Raw genomic sequence first — 20,969 nt, 5'->3', positions numbered from 1 at the left:
CATAGGAAGTGGTCAGAGGAAACCTTCAAGGCCTTGTGTACTTTAGGTATGTTGTGAATAGCTTTCTACCATTAGGCATGACATGCGTATGTGTTCACAACATTAGTAAATGTCGTTCATGCATAAATGCACTAACACTTACCGGAACCTGTGGAGAGAATAGGTCAGGGTCTCCTAAAGGTAAGGTATGTTGTGCCTAGTTCTTGACAATTAGCCATAACCTTCACATGTCTTTGAGTATCTGTGTTTGTTGTTTGTATCTCTGACTGTGCATGACTGTATTGTAATAATTTGTATGACTAAAACATAGCAAGGAAATCCATATCATTGGCTTTCATGACTTAAGTGCCTCCTTGTCAAGATGGGTCAGTATTGATTTTGCTGTAGGCGCCTTTTATTCACAAGGTTTTCTTCACATGGTATGGCAGTTTGAAGCCTTCAAGTATCGTGCACTACCTGGATCAGGTATTCATTCACTACTATTGGACTGTTCTGGTATTTAGTTTTAAACAAATAATACATAATGTATTGCACATTTACAGCTTACGTCAAGTAGTGTAAGATAGATGATTGAGGTTCTTGTTTTAATTCCCACAACTGTATGTATTTCTAGCTCTGTTGAATGTTGAATCCATATTTTGTAGTTTTGTAATTTTATCATAAAACAGGATATAACACAGTCCTATTAACTTGAAACTGCATGAGTACTGTGCCCTAGTGTGTACCAGATTGACTGACGGGAAAAGGGGAAAACACACAAGTTGGAATTTTCAAGTATTTCCTTTCACTTCAGCATTGCTGTATGACTCCTTCTGACAGAATTCTTAACCTTGATAAAGTTAGAACCTCAGGCAAATGACTCTTATATATGTATTGAGAACAAAATGCTACATCGTATCATAATGAGTAAGTCTTCAGGGAGAGGTCCTGTAACAGACTAACCATGTCTTTTCCTTGACACAGACAAGCTGCTGAAAGAGTGGATGAATCTAGATAGCTGCAAGCCCAGCTATCAGATAGAAACATACAAATATTTTTGATAGCCCTGTTATTTCAAGTGGGACAGGTATCTCTGAAGTAAATTTGACAGGAGACGATAAGCTATCATGTATACTGTAGAGTGTTTAGACATCGCTATTTCCGCTTGCAATGGAAACCATTGATAGCATACTGGCTTGCATATAACTGTAGAAAAGAAGGGTTGCTAAACAACTGAAGCACATCATGTAACACTTATAGCAGTTATTTAAAGGTTTTAAAAGAAATAGGAAGGGTTTTTAGGAAGCTTAGCTTTGCATCGTCTTATTCTCCTTTTGTATAAGATGGTTCATACAGATAACAAATGAACACGAATTTATAGATGTAGTGTCATTGTGGTATCATCTTGTCGTTCCTGCATTTTATATGTCCTTTCAATCTGGTGACCGTGAGGATCAAGAACCCCATGAATATGATTTACAGACCATAAAGACGAAGTTCTGGATCAATAAAGACCATCTGATAAATCCTTGACCTTTAGGATGGTAATAACATTTGCTATCTTCACCATCATAGCCCTCTGGTGTTGCCATTAGGCCACAGCATGTACTTTATGGAGGTCATCCACTGTGGATTCCAAATCTGGTACGAGAGTAACAAAAAAGATGCGATATGCCTAGATTCTCAAAATTGAGACCATAAGTACTGGAAGAAAAATTGAAGAGACCAGACATGTATCCCAGGCAACAACTCCTTAATTTCTGAAAAATTTGGCTTTGGGGGAGGGCCATTGAAAAAAAAAACAACTAAATTGAGCAAGGGGGAGGGTCATCGAAAATAGTACCGCCAAAAGATCTGGCTATTTTGTAAAAAAGAATTTCAATATACTTAGCTTAGTCTACCAGCAAAATTTGCCCGAGATGCAATAGTTATTTTCCCAATGTCATTATTTCCTTATCATGTTGACCATCTCCAGGGGGAAAAATTCTTTTTTTGTTTCATCAGGCAAAAGTCAATGCATGCACTGATGATTGGCTCCCTCCAATTTACTTTCTGTGGCTCTACAGGCCTTGGCAGTAGGTAGTAGCAATTAAGCAGGTCCATTACCAGCTACAATTAGCCAGATTGGTTGTACACTAATCTGTCCTGCATTTGTACACTACTCAATGAATCAGCTTGGACTGCTAGACTGTATTAGACGTGCAGTACATTTGGACATGTCAGCCTGAAGTTAGATGTAAATTGAAAGGCTTCTTCGGTGGTTAGTTTGCCAAACTAGAGTCTGAGTCAAACTTGTGTATAGGCACATGAACTTTGCTGCCTTGGTGTAGTAACTGCAACAGGGGCTTGAAGACATGTCCACATGGGTAGTTTACTTCCTCAAAAATAAGCCATGCCTCCCGGCAAGTATAGCACTATTGGGCAATCTCAGTCTGTACTGGCCAACAGCATAATGACCTCCTTAATTGGTTGCCAAGAAGTCTAGAACGCCAATAATGTGGCCATTGACTTTTCATTCCTGGCAGGTTGATGATTGTCTACTATAGTGATTACAATAATGATAAGTCTTTGGCCCTATATTACTATATTGGGCCCCATTGAGATTGAAGCTAGATTGGTTTGTCAGATATAGGGCCCTAAAACTAGTTTATGGGACTGGTAACAGCAGCTATGCATATAGACCAATCTTAAGTGTTAAAAGAGGGTTATATTGATTAATGATAGATTTTCAGTTTCACCATTGTGATGGTTTATGTTGTGTCAATGTTATGTATAAATAATATTAGAATGCCGTGTATACATTTACTGTTGTTTGCTTGCTATGATGTTTTAACCAATCAAAATCCTTTTGTCTTACAGATAGGAAGAATCCACTGACTACAGTGTCTCAAAGTGAGATCGCCTTATTGGGCTGGTACCTGTGACCGTGATATAGAATAGGCTGACCTCCTACAAACAAAATGAATCGGAACTCCCCTCAAAAACTTGACGTGTCCCACGTTGGGGCTACCAGGATTCACCAAGTGTTACAGAACAATACAGGAGGAACATCAAACTCTCACTCCCGATCCTCCTCCACATCCTCCTCCCATCATCACATGTCCAACTCCCTGCCTCACAATGCCCATCCACAGACCCATCCCGAGAAGGTCCGCAGTAACAACAACACCTCCCCCTCCCCGCACTCACAGTACCCCGACCCTGACTGGGAGGAGAAGGAGGAGTTGAGGTTACGAGAGCTTGAGGAGGCCCGGGCGCGCGCCGCACAGATGGAAAAAACGATGAGATGGTGGTCGGACTGCACTGCAAACTGGCGCGAGAAGTGGGGCAAGGTTCGAAATGAGAGGAACAAAGCTAGGGAGGAAAACCGTCAACTACGAGGGAAGTTGGACGGAGTGATAAAAGAGCTGACAACTACCAAGAGGGAAAAGCAGGAGATTTCTGTGGACCTGGAGAGATTAAAAGGGGAGCTTGAGAAGATGAACAATGACAGGGAAGTCGCCAGTGTCATGACAGAGACGATGTGCGGAAGGAAATCTCCAACTCAAGACGTGGTACCGGAGAGGGACATCTCTGTCTGTGAGAAGGCAGAGAAGGAAAATGTGAACGAAAAACATGAAAAGGTGTTTGACAACAAGAACGAGCTGCATCTGGACATTGAGGTAAGCAACTAGTATGACAGTGTGATAACATTAGTTTATACCTCTGGGAATGATTTTAAGTTGATAAATGACTGTATAACTAGGTTCTTTAGTCACAACCAAGGAGTCTGTCACCTTCTTTAACTTACGTTTAAGGCTGACTTGGCACTGCATCTAGATGTCATTGCTGCCATGTTAAGAATGCCTGAAGGTGACAGACGGTCACCGAAACATCGGCTGTTATACCTCATTGGTTGTAAATAAAGAACGGAATGACCACCTTAACATAAGGACCTTCTGGCCAATGTGACTTATCTCCAAGCAGACCCTACGGTAGCATTAGATAGTATCAAAAGCTGGCAGAGGAGTGAAGCCGGCTTAGGAGTGTGTTTTGCTATATGGCAAATGTACACTTCTTGGCTGACTATCTCCTGGCCAGTTTGGTACTATCTTATGCCATTGTAGGATCTGCTTGGAGATTACAATGTTATCACTTTTTGCCAGCCTGTTCGATAATTTTGCCCATATAGACCATACATTATCAGTCCCCCGAGTGGCTGTTTTGACTGTACAATGGCATTTTCCCCTGCCTACAATAGATTGACAAACCTGAGCGCCCGCCTAGCTGGAGCGGTACAGCCTCCCGCAGCCGTGACCGTGCCCAGCTGGAAGAGCTGATGGCTGAGAAAGAGAAGACAGAGCAGAAGATGTGCATGCTGCAGATGAAACTGGAAGAGAGTTCCAAAACCATACAGATTGAGAGGGAGTATGTATACAATTTCTCTATGCTCAAAGTTAATGCTTTATCTTTGGGCTGAGTTACTGTGAAGCCTGAGTTCATGACAACGCCAATGTGTTTCGTACGAATTGATAGTGACACTGTACTATAGAATTGTTTCAACCGCAAATTCAAACACACCAAAACCCCTCTTTCTCTACCACCGTGAAAGACAGTGAATTTACAGAACTGTTCCCCTGGTGAAGAGGTTCACAAAGGATCAGGATTTCTTGTATGTTGTACAAATGTAGTCTGTGCAGTACTGCCCCCTATTGATTGTAATATGAAATACATCCTTTGGTTAAGCTACCAATCAATGATGGATCCAGTCAGTACACTCCTCAAACAATTAATTTACAAGTTACTGTTTGTCACCATATTGCCAAGTGTTTTTCTTGTCAGTTCTTCCTGCTCATTTGCTGTCCATTCTTGTTTGTCTATTTGTTTTGTAGCCTGGATGCCAGCATTTTTCACATTAGTATGCTCAGAAAGGACGTACTAAAGCTACAAAGGCTAGCATCCAGGCTATTGTCCTTATACTTCCCCATCAGTTCCAGACCTTCTTGCCCTTTAGTTCTTCAGTCACATTTTTCCATAGGTTTGTAAGTTTTCACCATTCTCTCCTTTTTTGTTGATTTCTCCCTTGTTTTCATGACATACTGATAGTTTACTTTTAGCATGTTTGACAGACACATTTGCTTGTTATGGGAGATCGCAAAAAGCTCAAAATGACTAAAGAAATGAAAAGTTTAGGGTTTGCTGGAAAGTGTCCTTGTCCTGTTCCCCTACAGTGAGAAGAGCCTTCTGATGAAGGAGATTGAGAAGCTCCACTGTGACCTTTCCACCATGAAGAACAAGTGTGAGGAGGTCACCATGTCACGCAGTGAGGTCCAGAAGGAGGTATGTTTTATTTTTAGATTAAAGAATCACAATATTCTCATGTTGATTTAGGACCTGTTTACCTATGATCATTGTACTTTCGCATGCTAAGGGCATTCAAGTGATAGTTCTGCATGTGTCCTGCAAAATTCAGCTGTCTCGTAAGGGAAAAGCCTGTCTAAGAGATCTTTTTCAGCATTTGGTTCTGTCACAGCCTGCTTAAAAATTCAATGACATCCAAATTGTACGACTATCAGTGTCAAATGTGACTGTGCCATTAGACCTGTTGGACAAAAGAAATAAGAAAAAAAAAAGAAGAAACCTAATGTATATGGTAATGTTAAGTCAATGTGCCATGTTTCTTTCCTTCAAGAGTAGCATCTAAGCTGAATGGATGACAGAATTGTCATAAGACAATCAGTTGGCAAGAACAACAATCCAACCCATTAGTATTCATCAGACATCATGTGGTTGATCAGATGACAAGAGTTAACATCAAAACAATATACCAAATGTTTGTTCCGTCTGTTTCTCGAGTGAATACAATTTAGGTAACGAGGCCACAAGGAGCACATCACCAGATCATACTTTCTTTAGCACATATAACTTATATAAGGTTATGTTCTTATATATAAGGATGAGACAAACTGTATAGTTTTGTTGAAAAAGACATTGTACGCACAGGAAGGTATTCTGATGCATTATTGACCAAATATCATACTGACAGTATACTCTGATAAATTCTGTTGTAACTACAAGACAACAACTCCTCAACATGCCTCAATATTGCAACATATTAGTCAATGTTTTGACTGTGCATTGTCATTGTTGACCGTTGACTTAACTTAACTACTTATTACTGAGAAGTACAGTACACACAATTTACCATCTAGCCAGGCTGACTGCCATGCTCATTATGTTTTGGATACATTGACAGCATAAGGCTGCTCCAGACAAAGATTTGTTGTTGCTGACAGCCCCATCTCTCTACCCCCATCATAGCTGAATCTCTTGAAGTCTCTACACCAGCAAGAGCTGAGCAGGGTGACTCTTGACCTGGAGGAAGAGTCCACCTCCAGATCTACTATGGACAAGAAGCTACACGACCTCAGAAAGGAGGTACGCAAGCACGGTGTAGTATTTTCTTGCCTGAATCTGTTTATAGTGCATGTACTTACTGTAAATCTTGAAACTTCGTTGGATTTCTATTTTCTCAGTTATCACAGTATCCTTTTACTTTGAAGTCATAACACCACAAATTTGTGTTTTGTAACTCTACTGTTCTGCACACTTTAACCATGCACTTCAAACACCACAAAATTCTTTTTTCCCTATCCCACGATATAAAACTACTGGGAAAGTGTATATTTACACTTTCAAGTATTCAAATGTTAGTGATTTTGGTAATACCATGCATCAATATAGGTAAGACTGGTTTGGGATGCCCTAAAAGGTGGTTAGGAATAAAAGAAATGAATGTTTTAGAATATATTTGCACCCTTTGCTGGGTATACACATAATACTCTCTGATACTGCTAAAGCAAAGACATGTGACATTGCTGATCATGTCAATTTGCCATGCCTTTTAATTGAAAAGCACCAAACACATTGAATTTGGTATTATGTAAACTATGTAATAATTGTATCAGATAGTACACAAAAACATGATTTCAAAATGGTCGAAACAGTTTCAGATTGCAGTGTAGTCTTTATTGCCTAACTCACTAAAGCTGAAGTGGCATTGTCATTCTCCTGACTGTTTGCCTAACTCTGTGTCTAACCACAGAAGCCACCCTGTCAGATGTGAAGGAAGTCTTACAAAATCCTTACTCTTACAGTTGATATTGAATATTGCAGGGATGATTGTAAAATCATTAGGAATGACTTTTAAAAACTTCTAGACCTTCTGTAGTTGTCTGGTCTACATTTGGTGGTCTGTTTGTTCATGCCACATAGGGCAGCAAGTTTCCTTACTGTCTCAGTAGCAGGGTATATTTTACATTGAAAGGTTGCTAGCCCTCCTCCTCTACATTTAGTTTGGTATTGTAAAATTTGACTTTCAGCCTACAAAATTAAAAGAATGTTGAAATGAGCTTGGTTGTTGAATATAGTATCCAATATTTTCTAAACATTTTTTGTATTGATTTGGATAAATTAGTCAGAACCAAAAGCAGGACAATATTTCTGGCCTATTTTTCATTTTGAAGGGGATTTGAGAACTATGACTTGTTATCCATTTATGGGTACAGCATCTGAGGTCATGCAGAAAATCCAGGCTGCCCTTTTACTTCACCAGTTACTGCTGAACTCTTTATTTCTTGCCATTGAAGCACAGGCATGTCTGCAGTGCAACAAACCAAGCCAATTTTATGGCCTGTTTTGGGGCATCTTGTACCAGTGACAGTTATTCGAAGTGCCACTTCTAAAAAGTAGAGCATAATAAAAAGCACTTATGATATGAGAAATAAATCATGGGAGGATATTATAAATTGCTTCTTGTCAAGACCTTTATATTGACTTTAAGCCAGGAATAAAGATGATGCATGTCGTTGGAGGACGCTGGAGCCCTAGATCGTGCGGATTCTAGCCCCTTAGGGACGTGCACGCGTGTCTGCTCGCTACCTTTTGTCCTGTAAGGCTGCCCATCCATCCAAGTGTCACCTCAGCAAGTCTGGGGCAGGAGCCACTGACAGTGATAAATTCTTGCCCACTCAATCACAGATTACTTTCCAAAGTGGAGCAAAGTTGGAAGTTTGAAAGACAAAGTGTAGAAAGTTTATTTGCAAGTTAGTGCCCAAAGGCTGATATCATTTTAAATGATGACTATTAAGCAACTGACAGCCAATCTTTAGAGATAGGAAACTCCTATTTATTGTTTGATGTATAGGCCTTGGCATCCCAGTACTGCACCCTGAACGTGATGGTTATAGATGTACTAGGGGGAAGTTGATATTACAACGATGACATGTTGCATCAAGGAGAATAATGATCAATAGCGATTCTACCCATGATCTGGGTCTTTCTGTGCTATAATTGCAAGAGTGATGCATATCTCAGCCACACGATTGTGGCATATTGGTGCTGTGAAATATTGAACACTTCTCGCATATCACAACACCTCAAGGATCTCAAATTGTAATAAAAAGTGATCCCTAGTGACAGGTTTATTTCATCCCAGCCCAGAACATGGGAATGCCTGTAGTGATTTACACCACAGATTGTGGTGGAAGCTGTGGGTTTCCATATGTAGTTATTGGCATCTGTAGCTTCAGTTGCCTCCATGGGAGTTTTCCTCCTGCTGTCAGTAATAAGATTCACCGGCACGCGGCTGGTGTGACATGCCTACAAATCATACTTGAACCAGGCCTGCATGTTATTGCCGTAGACCTTCGCTAAGCTGTATAATCTGGCTATGCATCATGCTTGTGGTGCTTGACACACCCTCTCTACAATAGACTGAAACCAAAGATTTGAGTATCATAGAAAAAGAACAAATTTTATCAGTTTTTAGGTCATACTTTTGCATCATGCTCCAATTATGAAATCAAGAGCTACACACGTCATTATTTTGGTCGACGTTGCCGTCTAGTGAAATAGAGGCCTGATCAAATTGTATTTCGAGCTGATATTTCATCCATGGATAATAACAGTCCTTCAGTAGTTATCCCCTGTGGCAGAAAGAACCTTTGCCTTCATTTACAATCAATATCATTGTCAAATGCTCATAATTGACTACATGTTGCATAGCAGGGCCTGATGAGCTGAAGGTGCTTAGAGATTATCCAGCTGCTGTTTTCCCTGGCAGATGGGAGTGGATTTCAAGAATATGCTGTATACTAGGTGTATTATAACAACAGTATGTTTATGTATGTAACCCTACAGATATGAAGATGCACTGGTGCAACCTCATCCAAAAAGTAGGTGCACAGGTTCAATTTTGGGTTCGCAAGGATGCACATGCAACATTCCCAGTTCTGCGCATGTATCATGTATCTTACATACTGTTAGGGGAGGAACCATCATTGCCATAGGTATTGGCTCTTTGAAAGGTTGTTTGGGGGATGTTTCCATAGAGATGGTTTCAAGGTTTAGAAGGAAAACATCACCAGTAAGCATTTATGCCGTGTTACGCTTCTTTGATTGTACGGTAGTCTGAAAAACAACATTTTCAATATGAGTCTGGCTACAGGAATAACATGCATCATGTTTTGATGTATGGTATTACAATCAGACAGATTTGCATTCTTACGTGTATGCTCAAGGATAAGTATGATTACATATTTTGGCAATGTCGTGAGCTCGTGCCAGGGTGGTCTGGGGTGACATTAAGTCATGTTTATGTAATTGTTTGAAGTATAGTTGTCTAAGGTGACTTAAGGCACGATCTACACACAGTTTTTCCCGATATCGGCGAGCCTACAACCTCTCGCCGACAGCTTTTTTTCATCGTCTAGATGGAACTACTATATCGCCATTACGATATCGGGAAAATTTCTCCCGAAAGGTCCGGACCATTCGTATGCGTACATTCGTACATTTGGAAAATCGCGCTATATGTTTATGACTGCAAGCGCCATGGGTGTCCGGCCCCCTATAGATCCCTCCCGACATCTCCACAGATATCGGTAAAAACTGTGTGTAGATTGGGCCTAAGTTTATACTTGTTTTTTCGTCAGTTATTGACGCACTAAGTACTAAAAACAAATTCTATTCAAGGCATTGTTTGTAGAATTAGTCAGCCTTTGTAAAAGAAATAGTAGACAATAGTTTTATAAATCCAGGGGCTATTTTTACATTGAAAAACAAGATACACCAAAAAATAATGACCACAGCATGTCCAGATCACACAGGAAACATGTAGTATGTCCAGACAACACCAAAAGTCACGTAGTGCCATGGAAAGCAGGCAAAGATCATTTCACTAGTACTTACCAACATACTAAATATCATAAAGTCATATTATTCATATATCATCCACAACTTCTCTAGTTATGCTGTTCACACACACTCACACATGCAAACATAACCTTCTTGGCAAAGCTAATAATCACCTTTGAGTTACACCATATGCCTAATGATGCAGATTTGGACTGCATGGAGAAGTTTTGTTCACCATCTTTAAAACAGGCCCAGATATTGTTGTCAAAAAGTGATTGGTAAGCAAACTGTCAGAATGTTTGGTTCCAGGTGATATAAAAGACTTAAATTGTATCAATCTATAGATTTTCTATGGCGCCATCCACTCAAGGTCGTCTATATTACTCCTGGAGGACAAACTTTAGGCAAACCTTTATTTTAGTTTGTCGATTGTCTAGCTTCCCTCTAGCTCCAATAATAACACAAGTAGAAATTTCCCCTGATGACAAATATGCCAATATCCTGCTATACCTGTAAAGATTAGGGAATCCTGGTGGCTAGTAAAAAGCTGTCGCTGTTTGTGACTAATAGTGCAACATGGCAGAGCACCATATGGATGGATTTGCACTGTTTAATACAAATTGGATTAAAATGTCTATCATACTATATAGAGAATATAAAGTGTATGTTAAAAGTGTTTTTCACTTTGTTCCCTAACAGACACAGAAATAGCTAATGTGTAAGGCTCCTTAACAAATGCTGTTTGTGGGAGTGATGAGGTTGCCATGCACACCACCAGATCATACTGTCCCAACTTGCACCTTCCACCCTTGGTTAAAGACAACCCTGGGGGGTAGGAGCCTTTGTAACACCTGTTTGCTCTTCCCGTATAGATCGAGAGGCTTCAGGCGGAGAACGCTCAGGAGTGGGGTAAGAGCGAGCGTCTGGAAACGGAGAAACTGGCCCTGGAGAGGGACAACAAGAAGCTGCGCACACAGGTGGAGGACCTGGAGGAACAGCTGGACAGGAAGACAAAGGAGGCGTCCGCAGCACTAGACTCTGATGTCAAAAGTCTCCAGAGCCAGCTCCATGACAGGAACAAGGTGATTCTTCACTGTCATCTAATGTGGCATTCTGTAGACAAGGTACAGGTCAGGGGCGGAAAACTTAAGCCCAAAATCAATGGAACTCCAGAAAAAAAGGATTGAATTGTCCAAAGGTGTCAGAGTCGTACACTCTTCTTGATTGTCGAATCTGATACTTCAAGTTGCTTAGGCGTAGGAAAATCATTGTTGTGTTTCTGATTAAAGATCTGAAAAAAATAGATCTGTAGGTAGGGATTTGCTTCCTTTTTTATTTTGGCCATCGTAAACTGAAATGAGGAGATTATTTTCTAAAACAGTTCTACAATGGTTTCATATATCAGATATATTTTAAAATTTTTATATATTTAGATCAGAGAGAAAGCTTTCTGTCTCTTGCCAGTGAACGACTGAAAAAAAAGGCTAAGGTCAGTAGGTCTGGAGTCCCGTTGAGAAGCACATTTTTTCCTTGGCCTTACAAAATATCGTATGGACTGTACAAATCAGAACTTGTAAAATAGATATTTAGTATGCAAATGAAGAGATGACAATGTTGTAATCAGCAGGGGCTGACAAAGTTCATGCTGTTATTGATTTGCAGGAAGTTGGAGACTTGAAACATGAGAACAACAAGATGAAGAAGAAGCTTCAGGACAAGGCAGCAGAACTTCACCATGCCCAGAAGAAGGCTGAACAAAGTGACACTGAAGTCAAACTACTCAGGGGTCGCGTTGAAGAGCTCAAGAAGTCCTTGGCTCAAGCTGAAGATGAGGTAAGATGTTTAGACAAAGTAGCAGGCAGTCAGTTTCGAGTTGTTGAAGTGTATGACACTGAAGTCTTTGTGCTTTCATAGACAATCAGACTCAAAACACAAAGTTACCATTACTAATACTATATCTAGAAGTTCAAAGATATATTTTTTTCATGTCTATAGTCTCATAGACATGTAATTTGCCTCATTGCTATGCTTCAACATCACTTTAATATTGGATCCCCATTCCTGGGATTTATCTAGTACCCAGTACCCAGTTATCTGTTTCGTATGATGTATATGTAAAAGCTAAAGCTTTTCCAGACTTTAATGGTCTCTTCAGTGGTCTTCTTGGTCAGCCTTGACTATTACTTCTCTACTACTATACAGAGTGTCTCAACTGCAGATTTAAAACATGTTTTCCCTCATACCAAGAAATAAAACCATCACAAAAGTACATGAATATACAGTACCTCCTGCTACTCCAGGTCAGCTAACTAACAACAAGCAGTGCATAATCTAAGCATGTCTGTGTTGTTTGTGATGAACGTAATGAACTTTCCCTTCTTCTCCAGGTTGACTGTCTACAGAACAACCAGCGGAAGCAGCAACGTACCCTTGAGGAACAACAGGAACAGTGTGAGAGTCTACAAGTCCAGGTGGACCACCTGCAAACAAGGTACAACAACATTTACTTGCACTCATTTTTATCTCAGTTAAAACATTAAGGCATTGTTTTCATTGTATGTGTTTCTTTGTCCTGGTGTCTGCCTATTGTTGTGTGAATGTTGTAGAGTGGCTGTGAGGAGAGAAATTTTGTATCCAGAGACGGTCAGGATCACCTGGCATAAGTCCAAAGGTGCTAGACATGCAGACACTGACACTGGCAGTGAGTTAGGTCAAAGGTCCCAGAATGGGTTTTGAAAGGTTATCTCATTTTCTGTCTCCAGTTATTGTCAGGTGTAAACTCTGACAAAATCAAAGAGATGATTAGAAAACGTGTTTTTGTCTCTGAGGATGAGGCAGGATCCTTGGAGCAGTTTTACCACCCAACTTCTTTTTTACTTAGCTTTTTTTATATTACCCACATAAGATAATGATATGAAAACTTTTGAACATGTCAGTATTCCCAAGAAGAATCTCCCCATCATGTTTTATATTGATTCTAACTCTGCACTTCATGACTCATACACATCTGCTAAGATAGCTTGGAATAAAAATGACCGCTTCAAATAGCCACGACCTCTACAAGGACACTTCAGGGTATGTTCTACATATCACGACTTACCCTGTGCTAAATTTGTGCCATTTGTGCAACATATTGTAGTGCATTTCGGGTACCCTCTCATGTTAGAAGATGTTGGAAAAAGGTTGGGCTAAATGACAGGTGAAGGCTGACGATATGATGATTTACTGCATACTGTCTACTCTCTACTTCAATAAGTTACTGACTCTTTTTAATGTGCTTGATGTGTGGCTCTCCTCAAACATGGGACCTCCAACTTTATGTTCCTTCCGAGAGACTGTCTCTAACCAAACCTTTGTACTCATTTTCACCCAAGTAAAGTTAGGAAATAGATGGCAAGTGTACTTCCCAAGGGCACAACTCAGAACCACACCTTGAGCACTTATTGAAAAGATACCAAACCTTATAGTCTCGTCTTACATGGCTTGTACCTACCGTATAAAACTGGTTTGTCATGCCCAAAGGCAATTTACTACATAATGTTTACCGGTAATATGTCGAACAAACCAAGACAAAGAAATGTCAGGGTGTTTTGAGATCTAGGGGTTGATTGGTCTTGTGAACAAGATGGAGACTTAAGATAAAAAAATCATTGACTAAGACTTGTGCTGGATTTTCACAGTAGAGTCAAAGACAGGTAGCGGTTTTCTATTCAAAAGTAAGATTAATGATAACAATAACAATGCATGAATGCAAGGAGTTGACTGACCTGTTAAGAGGTTCATTGACCTCCCATGGGGTTTGTGATCCTGCCTACTGCACAAATATACATGTTACATGTTTTTATGTAACATAAAAGAATATGTAGACATTGAGGAATGCTAAGTCATCTGTTCCATGGATGCTAAAATTGTTCTTCTTTTAGTGTCAACAAAGTAAAAAATGGTCCAACGGTAAAATTCAGGAGGTTGAAATATAAAGCACATTGGAGTCTAAATTGTGTGCTGTCACAAAGCATTACATATGCTGGAATCTTGTTTATATAAACATTAGCATTTGAGCTGCATAAGCTCCCTGATTCTCATTGAAGGAGCTTTGCTCAGGTAGTCAAGTTATCCTTCTTTCTGCTGCACCCTGTAGAAGTTATCTGGGAATAAGTTTAGCAGTAAAAGGCCTTGTCACGCTGGGACTGTAAGTTGGTGTTGGTTTATTTCGCAGTAGGAGGGAACAATTCTATACTGTAAATGTATTTAAGTTCGCGGGGATTTAATTTCGCGGTAGCGGGAAAAAGGACTTTTCGCGGTGGATTTAAGTTCGCGGTATTACCATAGACTGCAATCTAATATCATAACAGAAAAATGTTCGCGGTGGTTTTAAATTCGCGGTAAAGTGGTCACCGCGAAAACCGCGAACATTAATCCACCGCGAACATTTTTGCATTTACAGTAGTTCATTAGTCATACAAGGGAAACATATTCGTGGTATCAAGAATTCACATTGGAGACGTCACCATGAAAACGGGAACATTAAAACTGCACAAAAATGTCAAGATTGACAGTGATTCCCTCAGCCTTGTTACATAGCTATTGAAAGTTACCATAACATGATGTATCAGAATGGACCTTCAAGTTGATGTAGATTTCTTAACTTTATTGTAGTAGTTATCATTTGTTTTATCCTGTGAAAGCCAGTGGGGCCAAACCATGCATTTCTTGCAGATGAAGAAGGATTATTGCCAAGCCTTGTCAAATGAGTTTAGGGATTCAGTGCTATAGTAAAAGAAAAGATGAAGACATTTTGAATCAGTAAACTGCCTTTTATGTTAGGAGCCATTTTGTTCACTTAAGTAGGACATCCATCCAGTATTACTGTCATTGACTTATATTATGGGATTTCAAATCACCTGTCCTGTATGTGCTTGGGTCTTCATATTCATAAAGAGAACCCATCCAAAAATTTAGCACCAGTCATACCAGTGAGACTGCCCTTTCTACTAGACAGCAATTGCTGAGCGACGGTACAGAGACCAAAATTGGATTTGCGCAACCCTTGATTTCATATTGGAATATGCTGCAGCATGTAAAAGTGTGATTCAAAAGACATCATACACACAAAACATAACACATAAGAAGATTTGTTCCTTATCCATGAAATTTGTTGAGCAATCTGTCAAATCTTTGTTCGCTCAGCAGGAAATAAAATCTTTGTTCGCTCAGCACTTGCAGTGTCTAGTGCAAAAGGGGTGTAAATGACTATGCTTTTCTTTGTGTAATAACAAGATATTTACCTCCATACATGCTTTACTACAGGTATGAAACGAAATATCCTTGGATGAGAGTAACTGTAACTGCCCAAATCCAGAATTTCTCCTTCGTCTCACGTGTGATATAAAAAGGAATTCCAATTTTAGCGGCAGCCTCGCCAACTCGCCAGTCCATCATTTACTGCCTTGACTACTACATTTCCACAGTCGCTGCAGTCCATCAGCAATATCTGGGGGAAATTGCAATAAAAATGTCATTTCAGAGAACAAGTTCTGCAGTATGGTTTTTATGACATCTGTCGTTAAATGGGAGCCATAACGTGATAAAGCATTGATCGCGTCCACAAGGCCCGTTTCATATACACAGTAAACACATAACGTCTTGGCTGTGATGTGGCACGTTTTTACTACAGTCCTAACTTCTCGTTAAGCAACCTAGAGTTCTGACAGTTGTTTCAGCGGGACATTATTCTAGGTATAAGGTGCTTATTAGGAGAATGTGCCATTATGCCCTAGAAAGGAAACGTATGGAGGCTGGGCTGCAAATGGGCCTGGGAGATTGATATACTGGGAGTGGGAGGAAGTAGGGCCTCCATCTCCTTGCTAAGTCATCAAACTTTGATTTGACATGCAGATCATCGAGCCAACTGACCTAGTTTACCGGTTCAGTGCAGAATTTATGTCCAAAGAAGGCAGATTAGGAAGGCCAATTGGTTCATCAGATCTGTAAATCTTGAGACTTTCATTGCGGTTCACAGTTTTTGCCTTGACCTCTCCACTCCATTCATGATACGGCAGAATATGTCTCCCTTTTATTTTTTTTGACTGATGAGCTACAGAATTGTTTCAACCATGATTTTAAGGCACCGAAAAAAACTCCTTAGTATCGTGAAATAAAACCACTACAAAGTAATTGAATTTACAGTACACCATTCCTGCTGATCAAATATTAAGGTCATATGTTGATTTGTACAGCATACCATTCTTAATGCATGTATAACACTTTCACATCACCGAATGCATGCATTTCCCCCATATCTTTTTTTTACTGCTTTATTTTGCCTTGTTCAGTAACATTGAGTACACCATCAGACACAGCTGTCAGTTTTACAGAGCTGTGCACATATTGAAGATACAAGAAATATTGATTTTGGTTTCTGCACCTGGTGCTGGCCATTGATCACAAGACGCTGTTTTATGTATAACCGACTCACCTGTATGTACGCAAAAATTGTTCAAGGGTTCATTCACATTTGTAGAACATTGGCATACGGTACTATAGACATCATTAGAACATCGAAATGAGGTGAAAGTAGCTCCTCTTCTGCTTTGATGTATGCCTCTATGCTACATCATGGTGTCATTGCTGATGTTACTGCTTTATGACATGGAATAATGTGCTAATACAGTCATTACGGCAGCCAACATCACATCAACATCACCTTTTTATGCCAGCCGTGGATTCATGACACACATATCTACCTCATCGCAGCAGCCATAAACCCAGATTACAGCACACTTACTGGGTATTCATCTTGGAGGTGACTGCTTTAATGGGAAACATCTGCATCACGAAATTGGTCCATTTTGTCATCTTTACGGGTATTTCTTTTATCTAACCCACCTCAAACTTTTTTAGTACAATATTTGTCCCCAGGGAATAGTTGGGTACTTAGGCCAGCTGGTATATACACGTAGAACACCTGTTTTGTATGTGCAAGGAGATTGCTATGTCAGTATGTGAAATAATTAACACTAATTTTTTCTCTTCTAAAATTTCTATGCCCTTATTTGTGTTTAACTACATGGAATTATTCTGTTGGTGAGGAAGAGCGGACACAACAGGACAATGTCTAGCCATGTCCACATGTGACCATATGAGAACCACCGCACATCCCAGCATGAGTGAATGTAAATTGAGCCGGCCACCAGAGTGTGCACACTACTGCTTTACAGTTTCATCTATGTGCATACTGTTATCCTCACAGTAGCTCCAAGAGTGTCTGGATTTCTATATCTCCACCAATTTGATGTATTATTTGATGTCCCACTGATCAGCAGTCAGTGTCTTGCTTTCTTCATGATGATCCTGTATTGATTTTCTCTGCCGAAGGAGCCTGGGTTTGATAGCACTCTGGACAGAGCCTGCCACTTAAGATTGGCAGATAATCCAGGCTTCCTTGCTGTTTGCATAATTTGTATTGATTGTGTTCTGGGCAGCATGAAATGTGTTTACCTGTGATTGTATCATTAGGCCATCTTGAATCATCATGACAAAGCAGCATTGATTTTTATTTTGCCCTCACTAACCAAATTGGAAATTCCCTCAGGAAACTGAAAGTAAAAGGAGACAACAGGATGAATATTGATAATGAAGTGATTTTTTTTTGTCCCTTGTGTGTCAACTTAGTCTAACAGACACTCAAAGACTTTCTGCTCCTTAAGAGTCCATTAGTATTGGTCTTAATTCCTTCATAAATAAAAGCTTCTGACCCGTATCTTTGTCAATATATTTGTACTGTATCCTGGCCAGGGCTATAGCCACCTTGAATTTTCTTTCCGTCATACCCATTCCTGAGAACCCCAAAACTGATGCGAGCGTGCAAAGAATAAAGAAAAGAAGTTGCCGGCCGTCAGTTATATTAGGTTATCCTAACATAATGTGAGTAAACGTTTACAGAATGGATGAGCCAAAGATAAGGAGAATGTTGACATGTGTCATGATTTTTCATGATCTGTGGAGTATGGACTGTAATAAATTCTACCGGTGCAATTTATCAAGACAAGATTGTCTGGTTACTTCTGATTTTGAAAGTGGACATTTCTATTTCATTAGCATTAGTATGACTATGTTTGCATTGGTCAGACAGGGTACTAAAGAAAACTTCTTCTACAAAACTAAAAATCACTGGAAAGCAGATCATCATTGGCAATTCTATCTCAATACAGTCAGAAACCAGGTTACTTTAGAGGCAGTATATCTCTTCCAGGGTCCCAAACAGGTCAGAGCAATGCTGATTGGACTCGGACCAATACCATGGAGCTTAAATGAACCAATTAGAAAATCTAGAATATACGGTGTATGAGGCCTGGGTTGATCAATATCACTTATCAGTCTGCTAAAGGTACATGATTCTGATTAGCCGGTCCCTTTTTATTTTATTAAAGATATTATGCAACACAGATAGCACATCTGGCAACTTTCCAGCAGTTGCAGAGGGTCTGCATACCATTTTTAAAGAGGTGTACTGAGATACTATTATTAAATCCACTGACAATCATGGCTGGCTCACTCTAATTCAACATTAAAAGTGTTGTTGGTAGATTTTTTCTGAAGGTAATTTGTCCCTTTCATTCTACATAGCTTGTATTTGTTATAAGCTACGTAGATATTTGATGTCCTGAATTCATCTTTAAACGTTAGGGGCAAATTATTCGTATCATGAAGTTGAACGTCAGATTGCCCTAAAGTTACAGTTGAGCATCTGGTTCTGTCAGTATTCACAGACGAGTTTGCCAGACACCGAAATCCGATAAAATCATTTCCTTATCGCAAAATCCTTTCACACAAACAGGTAACAGTTACCTGTTGCCGGTCCTGAATTAACTGTTAAACATCACCAGCCCTGTTAAATCTACCATATTGCCGGGATCTCCCCAATCCCCATGCAGACACACTGCCAGCGATCAAACAACTCAAAGGTTCATGTTATGTTTTCACATATATTATTTATTGATTTATATCAAAGAAACAAATGCCCAGGGAATCTCCTTGGTTGTGGTACTTTTCCAGTGTTATATATCAGCCTGAGCTGGGTTTACCAGGGCTCCCAGGTGGATCTGTCTGTGAAAGTTGTTAGAGGAGGGGATTAGATAACAGAGGCTGCCTGCCATAACAGCAGCTGCTCCTCCCCACTGATTACTCCTCCTACACTGCCCCTGTGGCAAACTGTCTTACAAATATCCTGACATGACCTGGTGGAAAAAAATCTCCACTCACATTCAGAAAGGCAAAATCGTTACTTTTCTCTCTGCTTTGACATTAATGGTGTGTACTCAACCACAAGCTTCTGGCCAAAGTACAACATCTTGTGGTTTGTTGTCCCCCTGGGCTTGTGTTCCTTGAGGCGTAGTCATTGCACAAATCTGATTAAAGATACATCAAATATCGGAAACTGTGGCTGAGGACCAGACGGGTCAAGACCATGGTCATGGTTGTAAAGTGCAGTCAGCTCCACCCACATGCGATCATCAAGTAAGCAATAACTGAGCGTCCCTTTATCAGCGGTAAGGGCTCAGCGCCAGACATGGTTGGCTGGAGAATCACCCTCTCTGATTGATTTTCCTCTAATGCATTCTGAGCTGGAGATGTCACGGAGATTCTGATGAAATCTAAGACCTCATACCTCCGTGAAATATTTAGAGTTTTTGTGAATTTCTTGATGGTCTAGCCATGACAGATATTAGTGATCCTTCCCCTCCCATCTCCCTCCCATCAAGGGTTATTCTTTAGTGATGGCTTGCCGGCTGTCCATGGATTGTACCACTCTGTTTTCAGGAAGGGGTGTTGGCCTGTAGCATGAAAAACTGCAAAATTGCCATATTCTGGACCTCAAGTACCCACATACCAAATGCGTACAAATCCTTCGGATTAAAACTATCTTGAGTTATATGTGCAAACACACAAACACAACCAAAAACATTCCTTGATCCTTGATGGATGTAAAGCTCCTTTCCTAAGGTAAAAAGGGAAGCCCTTTTCAAGTTGTGCTTTTGGTGTTTGGTCCTTGGTTTTGGCACCAATGAATAACCAAATGTTCTTCAGTTGAATTTTAACTTGTGCTTGCTGTCACCAAGCAGTTATGTTGATAAGCAGCACTGCATGTCTGGAAAATATCTATTCTGTAGCCAAGGTCTCTGCTCATTGTATGTAGGACTATATCTGACTGTGGTAAATCCATTTTTTATGTTCCCTGGAGGAATTTCCAATGTCAAGGAAAAACAGGTGTCAGTATTGGGTTGGCTGCCATCTTTCATATTGCCTTATCTACTTGTAGTGAATCCTTAGCTAGGTGACTGCAGATGAAGATAGCCTCCTGTAACCTAAGAATCTGTGAGGATAGAGGACTTCTTGAATCTCCTCCAAAATAGCCTTGGGAGAGTGTCATGTTGCAGTTTCTTGCGTCAAGTTTAAAAGATTTACTGCAAGTTCATTCTTGTGCCCCATCACTACTTTCCTTTGGAGGGGGGGTAGTAGTCTTTGCAATTTATTTTTCTCTTGAGAATATTTCAGCACTGCTATAATGCTCAGATGCTGTAGAGTATACCTGGACATTCAAGAATCTGTGACCAAGTTTTGGTGAATTTTTTAGTCATTTTGATGTATTGAATTCGACATTTGAAAGCATGACAGAACGTGAGTGCCATTTTCAGTAGATCTGCAAATCTCTGCTGAAATGTGTCTAAAAGCCCAGATGGGAGAAACTCACCTTGGAGGAAGCCTGACAGTGAAAGACCGTGGAATCTGCATTTAAACAACATTGATTTTTCTAT

The 20,969-nt window shown here is 40.0% G+C and overlaps 1 protein-coding gene and 1 long non-coding RNA gene across 2 annotated transcripts in view; one reads left to right on the top strand and one right to left on the bottom strand.

The window, feature by feature from the left end:
- The window catches only part of LOC118417223, a 12,870-nt gene extending 9,865 nt beyond the window's left edge, over positions 1–3,005 (bottom strand). Inside the window, exon 1 of the long non-coding RNA XR_004831338.1 lies at positions 2,837–3,005. This is a non-coding gene — a long non-coding RNA (uncharacterized LOC118417223). The remainder of the gene's footprint in view (positions 1–2,836) is intronic.
- Positions 2,843–20,969, top strand: part of LOC118417222 (coiled-coil domain-containing protein 102A-like) — a 24,874-nt gene continuing 6,747 nt past the window's right edge. The window contains exons 1-7 of the mRNA XM_035822685.1: positions 2,843–3,641; positions 4,220–4,386; positions 5,190–5,298; positions 6,280–6,396; positions 11,028–11,237; positions 11,818–11,988; positions 12,543–12,646. Coding sequence (XP_035678578.1) covers positions 2,940–3,641; positions 4,220–4,386; positions 5,190–5,298; positions 6,280–6,396; positions 11,028–11,237; positions 11,818–11,988; positions 12,543–12,646 — 1,580 coding nt within the window. The 5' untranslated portion in view covers positions 2,843–2,939. The remainder of the gene's footprint in view (positions 3,642–4,219; positions 4,387–5,189; positions 5,299–6,279; positions 6,397–11,027; positions 11,238–11,817; positions 11,989–12,542; positions 12,647–20,969) is intronic.

The sequence above is a fragment of the Branchiostoma floridae genome, chromosome 6 (assembly GCF_000003815.2).
Source record: "Branchiostoma floridae strain S238N-H82 chromosome 6, Bfl_VNyyK, whole genome shotgun sequence".
In the NCBI taxonomy this organism is placed as follows: Eukaryota; Metazoa; Chordata; class Leptocardii; order Amphioxiformes; family Branchiostomatidae; genus Branchiostoma; species Branchiostoma floridae.
The sequence above is the reverse complement of the archived record's forward strand: the minus strand, read 5'-3'. Positions and strand labels throughout refer to the sequence as shown.